Source organism: Lepidothrix coronata, unplaced genomic scaffold, assembly GCF_001604755.1.
Source record: "Lepidothrix coronata isolate B3197 unplaced genomic scaffold, Lepidothrix_coronata-1.0 Scaffold7, whole genome shotgun sequence".
Lineage (NCBI taxonomy): Eukaryota > Metazoa > Chordata > Aves > Passeriformes > Pipridae > Lepidothrix > Lepidothrix coronata.
In genome coordinates this window covers 9,568,233-9,580,969 of record NW_016690187.1, presented here as the reverse complement: position 1 = coordinate 9,580,969, position 12,737 = coordinate 9,568,233, and the positions used below count along the sequence as shown (strand labels likewise).

Genomic DNA, 12,737 nt, shown 5'->3' with positions numbered 1-12,737 from the left:
AAAAGCCCTTTTCCTTTCCATATCTCCTTAGAGAAACAAAAATAATTGTTAATATAGCGTGCTGCAAGCTTGTATGTCTGTGCATTTTATGGAATATATGAATTCAGATTAACTCACAGTGAGAGCAGGATTTTGAATTTTAAACAAATTCAAGCTGTTGTATTCTCTGCTCTCAGCCTTAGACATTTCCAGTATCAGCTTCCATTTGTTCCATGTGATTGCAGTAAGTTATGCACTTGTACTATGGACGGGTATTAAGAGGAAGAAAAAGTGATTACCGGAAAAAGTGATTACCGTAGCATTCATGTGCATAAACGTTGTCATGGCCCACCAGAGCAAGCCACTATGTGCACATGCCTGTTAGGACATGGTAAATTCAAATTTAATTGGTAGTCTTGTGAAGTGGGTGATTGGTGTGCTACTTGTGCAACTCCAAGTTTTCTCTTTCAAGTGATACTGGAAACATGACTAAACCCTCATTGCCTGAGTTATTTCTGACATGTTAGGATTTGATCTCTAAAGTCCTGTACTCTGAGCAGATTAAATTTCTTTTATAACAAAATTCCATGTTCCAGCAAAGCAATAAAAACCTACAAACCAGCTAATTGAAATCATGCCCTGAAAGTCAGGTGTTCACCAGATATTTTTCAAATGCAAGTATTTTTCTTATCCAGTGTGACGCCTGTTTTTATCTGCATCTTAAAATTTGCTGCATTTAACAAGCTTATAATTCTAATGATACTTTGTGCTGTATTTTCTGCACTGTATTTGGCATGATCACTTACTATTCTTGCTACTTTATCAGTATCCTCAGTGAATGTTTCCTGAGCTGACTTTTCGTTTCATCTTTGAACTCAGCAGTTGTCAAAATATAAGTAAATCTGTAAAAATTATTTCATAGTTGCTGTAAGTTTTAAATATTCATTAGCTCTAACAGTGCAGATCCTAAATGGGTAAAGGTGCATTTGTGGTGTATTGGTGGATAGTGGTGGCCAGTTTGAATCAAGGGATATCATCACTTATGCATATTGTTCAATTATAAATTTCATTTGCAGTGTATCTCTGAGTCTGTCTTCATATTAAAGTGCTTTTAATGTTTATTATGAAGCTACAGTGCTTGTTAATTCAATTTCATCTAGATTTACTTCTGTCAAATGGAATTTTAACTGTCCTGAGCTCCAGTTTATGTTTATGAAAGTTGAAAGCTTTATTCAACAAGGTTTAGTCACATCCTGGTTGCAATGATGCATGATTTGTAAAAAGTTTCATAAAGGAAAGAAAATTTCTGTGCATTTTTACTTCTCTTGAAGGATTCTGTCTTTTTAAAAAGCATATGAAGGTAAAAAAAATCTTTTTCCTACTATAGCTGTGTTGTTCACGTAGTGTATTTTTAACTTGAGGTAAATCTTCATGAATGTAATTACTTAATAAATCTATCTTTTGCCATTCCACTGTATGTACAGATCTAAAAATTGACCTGTTGGAAGGATGCATAATTTGTAGATCAGGGTATATAAAGAAATAAAGTGCACTTGATTGTTCTGTTTAACCCTCCAGTTTTTCAGTGCACTGATCAAACGGAGTTAATTGAGTAATATGATAATGAGGAGGTAGAGTCCCCCATATTTGTGTTCTTTTGGTTCTCACTGAGCAAGACAGAACTCAACTATAACAAATTTTGTCTGACTGCAGCTGGCAGCCAGTCAGTCTGCATTTAACTGGTAGAACAGGATTATCTACAGTATTTCTTATGAAAAGTAAGCATCAGCAATTTTACTTGTTGCCTTTTTTTAAAAAAAAAGCACTCCAGAATTATTTGTATGCATAAGAATCTTAGGGAACAATGTTTAAATAAAATCTCATTTCCTGTGTGTCAGAGGAAATGAGAACTGGAATCCCAAAGTCTCATAAAATGACAATCAAAAGAAAAGAATAGTAATTTGATTATTGTTTGAAAGCCTCATGATGAAGCTTTTCTCATGACAAGGGAGGAGATCTGAAATGTGAGTGTTGAAAACAGATTTGGTAATACTACTGTAACAAGTGAAAAGTGCCTCTTGAGGGGAGTTAATTACCTTCTGTTGCCATTGAAGTAAACCTTATCTGGAAGCTACTTCAGATTAAGAGTAACTTCATTTATATCTAGCATTTAAGTGTCTTACTAAAGGACTAAAGTGCTTTGATAGATCACTGGTATCCCTCTCTTAAACTTTCTTTTCTCAAGGAGAAATTAAAAGTCAGAGAGCCTTATAGCATTACCTGGACGAGAGTTGCTTCAGTATTGTCCTGCTTTCACTAAGAGAAAATGGCATATTGGTACTAGTATTCTCCTGCAACCTACTGCATTGCTTTTCTGCATGTCAGGAAGGGACAGGAGAGAGTACAGTAGCGTAGAGAAATGATCTAGTTTAAATGGCATTCCTTGATGCTCTCTCCTTGCTCATGTTTCACAGCTGAATATTCTTTAAAGTACTATTAAAATTCACTAAATGGTCCATGGTAGTGGTTACTGGTACTTTCCAGCTCATAGAGTTTGTCTTTGCATCTTCACATTGATGATTTGGTTTTAACCCAGAGATGAACTCATTTTATTTGTCTGTTATAGTGTGGTAGCTGTTTTCTACAAACAGCCTCACCAGTGAAAGAAATACATCCATCTGCTCATCCTTTGTGGGCTGTTCATTGCTGTCTGAATTGAAATATTGCCATTTTAAAAAGTTAAAGAGATCATGGGATGGAAATTCAGTGCTTTCATTCAGTTAGAGCAGAATTTAGGTCATAGAACATGTTATAGAAATAAACATTTTAAAATTCTAGAGGCATCTTGGCAAAGAAGGTAAAACTACATATATTCTGTTTTTTCTTTCTCGAGTGTCAAACCCATTATGAGGAAGAGCCTAAAAAAAAGGACATATCATATGGTAGCAGAGAAAGTAATAGGTTATAGTTGGATTAACTTGATAAAAGCAAAACAAAAAACTCCAACTTGTTCCTTTCTTCTAGGTTAACAAGTCTCTAATAACATAGTACATAAACATTTAGGTAGTTAATCTTAACACAATCGAAATAGATTCTTTTATAAAGCTGCATATACTACACATGAACAGAAATACTTTGCCCTAATTTTGTATGTGAAGGATTGTAGCAATTATGCTCTATCTGTATTTAAACTTTGAGCTTGAGTAGTTTGTACTTAAAAATATGAAACAGGATCATAGAATGGTTTGAGTTGGAAGGGACCTTAAAGATCATCTAGTTTCAACGCCCTGTCATGGACAGGGATGCTCTCTACTAGACCAGGTTGCTCAAAACCCTATCCAACCTGGCCTTGAACACTGCTGGGGATGGGGCATCCACAACTTCTCTGGGCAGCCTGTTCCAGTGCCTCACCACCCTCACAGTGAAGAATTTCTTCCTGATATCTAATTTCAACCTACTCTCTTGCAGTTTAAAACCTTGTCCTGTCACTCCATGCCCTTGTCCAAAGTCCCTTTCCATCTTTCTTGTAGGCCCATTTAGGCACTGGAAGGCTGCTCTAAGGTCTCCCTGGAGCCAGGCTTAACAAACCCAACTCTCTCAGCCTTTCATAGGAGAGGTGCTCCGGCCCTTTCGTCATCTTTGTGGCATCCTCTGGACTCACTGCACAGGTTCACGTCCTTCTTATGCTGGGGGCTCCATAGCTGAACACAGCTCTCCAGGGGAGGTCTCATGAGAGCAGAGCAGAAGGGGGAGAATCATCTCCCTCAGCCTTCTGGTCACGTTTCTTTTGATGCTGCCCAGGTTATGGTCGGCTTTCTGGGCTGCCAGTGCTCATTGCCAGGTCATGTTGAGCTTAATATGCTTTTGAAGATCAGTCTTCTGACAGATTTTTTTTACAATCACCTTTTACAGATAGTCAAGCAGATGGTGCCAAGAAGATGTTTTATCTCTATAAAATATGTGCCCGAAATCTTCACATCCAAATAAGTAGGGACAAAATTTCCTTTAAACAAACCTTATTGGCGTAATTGACTTGAGACGTGTGACTAGTGTTGATGCTGTCACTTGTGTATGTAGGCTGTGATGTTGTATTGAAGAAGCAGAAGGAGAAGATAGATGATGTCCTGTGTGAAAACATTATTACCACCTAATACTTACTATGCTCTGAAGAGACAAATTAGTGGTATCAGTAAAAAGCTGGATAAAGCATTCAGGGGTCAAACAAAGCAGAGAGGCTTATAGGGTAGTGAAAATAAATTACTCTTTCCTAATAATTTTGTAGCCCTGCTTTGCAACACTGGAAGTGCCCTCCTCTCTTTGGCTACAGTGAAATGGGATGTCAGCACAGTTGGAGGTAAAATTTATTTTAAATTGGGGGGGCAGCCTAGGGCAGGGGTGCTTCACTGGACAGAGTAATAGATTTTCTATGAGAAGAGTGGCCTTGCCTTAAAATGCTTCTACTCTAGCTCATATGTCTACCAAACTGTTGAGAGCTGAAGAATTTTAATTGATTTAATAGAGGTGTCCACATTTGTAGATTAATCTGTGGTCCTATTCCATGCATTGGTCTTGAGCTTTCAGAAATAGGAGTACACTTAGGAAAGGACAGAAGCTTTAGCAGAAAATCCAGGGGTAGCTGAAGTCTCACTGAAATGCATTTTTTAACTTTGTATGCTCATGGATGTGAAGTTAACTCTGCAGCATGAGGGGACACTTCAGTAGCATATCGTCATCAACGTGACAGAACAAAACTAAAAGAAATCCTCTCCAGCACTAGTTTAGCAGAGGAGGACTAAACTCAGTGAGATTGAACAGCAGTGGTGATTACGAAGGAGTGGCCTTAGGTGCTCTGGTATGGTATCTGGAAAAGTCTTTCAGAGGCTTTTGGAGCCATGTAGGAGGCATAGGAAGATTCACCTTGGGGATTTTTGCAGCCCATCTCCCTGTTTTGGGGAATGGTTCCTTTCTGAATTAATACCACTGCCTTCTGTAAGTGTGACAATAGTGAAAATAAAACTTGAATAATTCTCCATCTGCCATCAGCAGTACTTTTCTAATTAATAGATTGAATCATTAATGTTCTAAGGACTATAGTATAATATTAGCTGTTTAAATATTATTCCAAACTCTGCTTTACAAAAAACAAGTTTAGAGCAATTTAGTAAGATAGCTGTGATGAGGAAATAAATTTATTTTGTCCTGTCCTGATGTTGTTCCAGGCAAGGCAGCTTGTACTTCAGAAATAGAAAACAAAATTTGGCATCATAAATAGATTAATTAATGTTAATTTAATGATACAGACAAGTTATAATTATGATAATTTTGTTAAAAGATGGTTTGTAGAAAGTGATCAAAGTTTTCTTGAGTTTTGTGGCAAAGCAGTTAATTGATGCCATGGTGCTTTATTGTTCTCATACTCTCTCACAAAGTAATACTATGCTTTTGAAATCAAACTCGTTATAGGTTATAAACACTTAATAGAAATGAGTTTAAGTGCTACTAATACTATTGTTACACTGCAGTCTGAAGTTTTTACACAGGCAAAATTTCATGTGCTAGTAAGGACTAGGGGCCACCTCAGCTTGGGACACTTACTGTTAAAATCTGTACTGCTAAACATTGAGGACATTTCCCAGGAGCTCTAAAAAAAAAATCCAAAGGCATTTTTTTGCCAGACGTTTTCATTTTTATGAATAAGAACTCATGATCTTAACCAAACAGCTAAATCTTAAATTAGGTGTTTGTCTGTGTGTCTCATTTGAGAGACATGAATAAGTTGTTATTCTGGGGTACCATTAATATTTCTTAACCAGCCTATTTCCTTGCTGGTTGCTGGTTTTGCTGTTTTGGTTTTGTTGTTGTTTTTCGTGGTTTTTTTTGTGAGTTTTTGTTGTTATTTTTGTTTGGTTGGTTGGTTTTGTTGTGGTTTTTTTGGGATGTGTTTTTGTGTGTGTGTAGGGGGGGTGTTTTTGTAAAACACAGCTAGAGGACAATGTACCTTTTCTAAGATAGATTAATGGTTAAATCATTGACTGAAAGCCTGTCCCAAATTCTAGCTTTGGTACTAAATGTGCTGGATTAAAATATATGCCCTCCCAGTAAAAATATTTGTGGAAATATATTTTCACACAGTGATATTAAACCCAGTATGTTTTGAAGAAAGGCTGTTGGAACAAATGCCTTGCTTAGTAGTAATGAACTACTAAGAAGCATTGTAAGGAATATAACAATTTTGGGATTATTACTAAGCGTATTTCTTAATAGTTTGTGTTCCTTTTTTTGTTTAGAGCATGTCTGTGTGCCCCTCTTCAAATGCCCACTTCACATCCTCCAAGTGGAAGTAACTGCTGCTAACATGAAGGGCTGTAACTCAGTTGCCTGCTGAAGTAAACCATTAGGAACACTGAACTTCAGTTTGTCTTTCCAAATAAATATGGAGTTTGGTTTCCCACTCCTGTGCTGATGTTTAAAACTAAAAAACATGGCTCAGCTACCTATGAGAAGGCTTGTCCTTCCATAATAACTCACTTTACTGGGATCATAAGGCAGTTCCATCAGAAGAAAGAGGTTTTCCTGCAGTCATCTGCCTGGCATAAGACACTTCTTGCCACATCAGTGGAAGTGAGCCCTGCTCTCACCTTCTTCTGAACTAAATGGAAACCGTGTCCCTGGAGCAACTCAGGAAAAAATGCTACACAGCCTATGAATTAAATCCCCCCATTCTTGTCCTTTTGATAGAGTCAAAAGTGGAAGAGGTTTCTGCACTCATATTTCAGAAAGAGCACTGAGACAACAGTGCTGATTAACCTGATGCATGGTGTTTGCTAACCCTGCTTCCTTTTCCCCCGTCTCACTGCATCAAACTATTAAAACCACTAAACAATTGAGATCCTACAGTCAATTCTATGCAGATGAACTGACTGACTTGAATGGAGTCAGCTGAGAGCAGTTGTAGGAATGAAACAGTCTCAGACACAATTTTTGTAGGAAAAGGGGATATTCTGTGAATAATCTCTTCTTTTTTTCCCTTGTTGAGTCTTGCTGTTATTTTTGAGAGTCCATAAATTAAGGGAGTTAGTGATTCAAGTGCTAGTGTAGTTTGGGTAGGGATCTTGTATAAGTGGATTTTAAATCTGTTAGCAAGCTGCACCTCCTAATCTTCTTAAAAGGATTTTGACAAGAGAGTTAATGCTTATTAGTACTTGTCAGCTAGTGCACAGTCAAAAAGAAGGAATGGGTGAAAATCTTACTTGAAATATTTCAAAAGAGAGCCGTTGTAGTTGATTGTGATTTGAAGTGGTAAGAGGATGTCACTGTGATGTAGAAGCAACTGCACACACCAGAGAATTATTATTCTCATCTGTAGTTAATAAGGGTAAATTGGAGTATAAATGAGGATAGAGATTTAATCCCTTCTAGACGTAATTTAATAAGAAAGATGAGAGACAGAGATTCAATGTGAGTAGGATCTGAGTTTCTTCCCTGAGACAAAGCTTGGGATTCCTTAAGTCTTTGATTTCAAAGAGGAATCTTAAAAAAAAATCTTATTAAAAGGAGTGCTTACACTTTGGGTGTAGCAATAAGGTGATAAAGATGTATTTGTGAACTTAGTCTCTGTTCATTGTAGCTCCCTGACTTCTGTTCATTATAGGCTCATCCACTGGCTAAAAGGACATTTTTGTCAGTAAAATTAACTAGCAGCGTTTGAGTGAGTGATAGGTCTAATGATCACTGACAGTTGTCTGTCTTTGTGGTACAGCTTTATACATAACTGATTTGTGCATCTGATCCAGCATGTTCTCCTAGGAAAGTGCTATGTTTCTTTCTGTGTGTGGTGGTAGGCATTTAGTCTATTATAAACAATTCTTTCTAATGCTAGCGGTTGGCTTCTTTCTGCTAGTGATTGGCTTACCTGCTGATTCATAACATTTGATAATCACATTTAGAATGTATGTTATAGAGCTAATTCACTTTAGTTTCATAAATATGTAGTAATTTTCTGAACCTGCTGAACTGCTGGTCCACATGCTTCTGTGTTGGAGGGAGTTCTACAATTTTTCTTGAAATCTTGTTTTTTTGCAGGTGTTGCTGTAATAGGTTTTAAATATTTTAAACATTTGAATTAAGATGTTTTACTGTTACCAAGGAAGAGTTAAGATTCTTGCTTGCATATTTAATTTGTCCAACACTAAGAGGCAGAAACTTTGTGGAAGTTGTCTTTCTTGCTTTCAAGTGCGAAGAGAAAACAGAACAATCAAGTCAGTTTATACTCAGTCAAATGCAGAAGAGAAGCTTGAATATAGGAGTTACTGTTTTTATCTAAAGCTTTTCATTAGCCAGATAGAAAACTTTTGTTTTGGGCACTGATTCCACAGACCTCTTGTATGTTTGAACATCTGTTTGTTCATGTTCCCTTACAAACCTAAAACTATATATCATTGTAAGATCTTTAGGATAAGGACTGTATCATTATATATACTTTTACAGTAACTGTTACATCAGAACTTTGGTGCTAAATGGGCTTCTGGACATTTACTGTGTTTAAATGATAAGAATCATGCTCAAGTTGATAAAGGTCAGTTGTTAGGATGTGTCGAAAGGGTTTCATTATATATCTGTGAAATGCATTTTAGTTGGTTTATATTGTAGTGTGACATTTAATGCAAACATTTGTAAGTTCAGTGCATGCAGGTGGGGATGCTTCTCTGATAAATTGCTTGAGAATTTTGTCCTTTGTTTTTTTGCAGACCTTTGGAACGTTCTAGTGAAGATGTAGATATAATATTCACACGACTGAAAGAAGTGAAAGCTTTTGAGAAATTTCATCCAAACCTTCTCCAGCAGATATGTCTTTGTGGATATTATGAAAATCTGGAAAAAGGAATCACATGTAAGGGAGCTTCATATATTTATTTATTTTATGTAGATAAAATTGAGGTTAGGCTGTGATTGTCTTTATGAGATTGATGAGAAACGGCCATGAAATGTTTACAGTCGTAGTCATGGGGCAAGGCAGGGCTAAAGTGCTGCTTGCTCTACAAATGCAGTGTGTATTGAATCTATGGTAACAAGGCACACAGTTGGACGTAGGACTCTACCACTGTTTTGTTGAAAGATTACAAACAAGTCATTGGACTTAAGCCTCATTCTTCCCCTGTAAATGTATTATTGATTGCTTTTGTAGGTGCTTTGTGCTGTCAGGGGCAAAGGTGTATCACCTAGGCATATCACTAACAGTGTGTGCTTTCCAGTCACTCTGGATAGCACAAGCCAGACTTGCAGAGCTGCATATTGCTGCAGGGTGCTCTGTGCCTGCCCTGGCAGCACATGTGCCAGGTGCATGTGGACAGCTGTGCTTGGGTCTGTGAAGCTGAGATGGAAATAAGTGGTGGTCCTGTGGTGGGAATCTACCAGGGAAATAGCTGATGACAATCTGTGGTATTAGTAGAGTCTCAGATACACCTCAGGTAAATCTGGCATACAGCACTGGGGTTTGGTTAGAGTAATAGGAATTTCAATGGTCTGTATTCACACAGTTGGAATGCCTGGACATCAAAGTCCTGCAGTTACTGTTTTGCCAGAACTCTTACTGAAGTCAGCGGTAGCTGTGTCTGCACTGGAAGATTATGAATTTCAAAGGGACATTGATCAGAAAACCTTTTTGTTTTGTTTTGTTTGTTCTGTTGGTTTATTAACTAAGAGAACATTAAAAAAGAAGCAAACTGGGGAGAAGTGTGAAGCAGTTCTACAAGCTTTCATTGTTTCCACAGTGTATTGACCAGTTTACTAAATATGTGCTTCCTAGTGTCATTGGAAATATTGTTCTAATAGTAAATAAATAGTCTGATATGGTAAACTATATAGTGCCAGCAGTGACTGCAGAATTGGAGTAATATGTGGGAAAAATATTTGTTAATGTTGCTAAACTAAAAGAGGTAGCTCTTATTTACAAAATTTCATCTTTCCAGTATTCCGTCAGGGTGATATTGGGACGAATTGGTATGCCGTTCTGACAGGATCACTGGATGTGAAGGTTTCTGATACAAGCAACCACCAGGTAAAATAGATTTTTCATTGAAACCATCCAGTCAGTAGTACAAAGAAAGAATATGACTTACAGTGAGGTCGATAACAACATACATTGTACAGATATTTTGTCATATCAAAAGCATGTTTCTCTGAGTGTCTTTTAGTCTCATTTGTCTTTGTTTATGGAGGCAAATCATGCCATTGATTTCAAGAAAACTGAAATGTATGAAACCTCCGGAAAGAGGTCATATTAAATTAGCTAAAGATCTAAGAGTTGTTAATTCATTCCCTAGAAATATTTGAATTCAGTTCTTGTTCAGAAAGTTCAAACCGAACCCACTAACAGTGCAGTCTGATAACAGCGCAATGCAGTCTCCACTGCAAGAATGGGGAGGTTTCTAATATCAGAGTATTGGAACTGCTGCCATGTTAGACCAGAAGCCTGGAGGTAATACTTATTCAGTGTTAAGAAATAGAAAAACAAGTAGAATTCTCCCCTAATTCCAAATGGTTTCTCAGTACCTTGGTGCTCCTAGATTTACAAAATTTAGAACGAATAAAAATCCAAAAGGATGAGCTACTTCACTGACAGAGGGTCTGCCACCCATGTTGTCAAATGTCATGCTGACAAGTCAAGCACTTCTTGCTGTGAGCTTAGTCTTCTGGGAAGGCATCATGTCCCATTCCCTGCTCCTGTGTTTGAGATCTGTGATTGTCCCATCATGTGGCTCAGCATGGAGTTATACCTCTGACATGGGATTTACTGTGCCTTCACAGGAGTGGTATAGGTACCCAGGACCTGATGTATAACACCACCCATTTTTCCCACCTTGACTGAATACAGCATGTGTAGCAGGTGTATTCTTTGTGCAAAGTTTGGCTGAGTGAGGAAGGTTTTTTGCTCATAGCAGGAATTGGATTTTTTCACTTTGTTGAGCATCACATCACCAGGGAGATTGGGTCGGAATGCAAGTCAAGGCAGTGTGTGAGTACTGGGTCTTTCTACTTCTTGCAGTATGACAATAGATAAAAGAGGAACTTCCTTCATATAATTATTTTTAGCAATCTCTTCACTGTTCTAAGTAGAAATTGACTGTGAGTATAATTAGCCTAATTTGAGCAATTCTTGGCATGGCCTGGCTGTCATTGATGTAGTCACAATTTGGAACACTACTGGGCTCTTATGAGACCCTTTTCTGTGCAGGTCTGAAGCAATTAGGAATATTTCTGGTGTTTGCCAAAAGATGGCACTGCGCTATTGTTAAGGATCAATGCTCTTTACTGAATCAGAAAGGAATAGATCTGCACAATCTGGATCTGGGAGTTAAATTAAGAGTCTGTTTGGAGTATTGATTTGTTCTATTAGATGGAGTATGGAACACTTCAGTTTTTAAATGAATAAAATGTAAATATTTTTTCTGTTTGTTCAGGTTCAAATCTTTTTCCTGCCAATATGAAACTACAGAACTACAGTTCATGTAGTTCTAGTTCTAGGAATTACACTCTGCAATAATTTCTTAACCTCACATTTCCTTCTCACTGAAGCAATGAACTGAATTCTTATCACTGCCTAGTTGCCATAGGACACAGCCTCACTGCCAAAAGGACACCAGCTCATGCATTTACCATTCCTGTCTGGATAAGTTTGATGTTTGGGGACTCCTAAATACTATTTATGTCCAGTATTTTCTCTGCTTTTGCTCCAGCTTGGTGATTATACCATGTCCCTCCATTCTTGGTCTCCTGCTCCTTCTCTTGCCTGTAGCTCCTGGATGCCCATTCCAGTCTCATCTGTACTTCGTTGTTGGCATGGTGCTGGTCATTCTTTATCTTGATGTACTTGCTAGCACTACCTGCCTGCTGTGCTCACTACAAACCCAGATGGTGGAGGAAATACAGTGTTGTATTGCTGTCAGGGCAGCCCTGACAGACTTGGTTGCCAGGAATGTGCTCCCAACTGGGAATGGATCACCAGTGCTTAAGATACAGGGGTGCTTGTAACCTTCCCTGGAGCACATTTTCCAATAACATCACCCAGGAGCCAAAGCTTCCTTTGTAAAGTCAGGGCAACAACTAATTGCTCTGCTGTTACTATAATATAAATGGCACTCGCTACTGAGGAATTTCCAGCAGAGCAGAAGAGATACAGAAGTTTACCTGAGTTTAGAAGTTTGTAGTCTCATGTGAAAGTACCATCTTTTCAGGAGAGAACCTAACTTTTAAATACAAAGTGTGATATGGTTGAAATGTCTTTAGACATCATGACATCTTTTAATACTTAAGATGAACAGGAGGTTGTATTAGATGACTTCCTGAGTTTTCTTGCAGCTTGAATTATCCTATGATTATATGATGATGCCTACAGTGTTAATGTAAATAGGGAAAATCAGGTCTCTTGATTTAAAATATGAGTCCCAGTTTACTGGGTGTTTATCTGTCTACCTGGGGAACTTAAGTGTCATCAAGGCTGGGAATTAATGCATTGTGTAACAGCTACCATGTGCTAGCTCATTATGCAGTCACCTTTGGTGTTTGGAAGCTTTCTCCCATAAGAAGTGCAGTTTATTTAGTGCCTACGAAGAATGTCTTAATGGCCTTTGTTCCTCCAGAATCATGTAGTTACATGTCTTGCACTAGAAATGATATCCTAATGCACTAATGGATCAGGACTTCAGTGTAGCTAGTGAGGTATTAATTCCCACACGTTTTGCTGCACATTTTATCTTACT

General features: G+C 37.8%; 1 protein-coding gene across 4 annotated transcripts in view; it reads left to right on the top strand.

Moving 5' to 3' along the window:
• The window catches only part of RAPGEF4 (Rap guanine nucleotide exchange factor 4), a 156,020-nt gene that overhangs the window by 4,371 nt on the left and 138,912 nt on the right, over positions 1 to 12,737 (top strand). For all 4 annotated transcript variants that reach the window (XM_017838346.1, XM_017838336.1, XM_017838326.1 and 1 more), the window contains exons 2-3: positions 8,727 to 8,869; positions 9,948 to 10,036. In XM_017838346.1, coding sequence (XP_017693835.1) covers positions 8,727 to 8,869; positions 9,948 to 10,036 — 232 coding nt within the window. The remainder of the gene's footprint in view (positions 1 to 8,726; positions 8,870 to 9,947; positions 10,037 to 12,737) is intronic.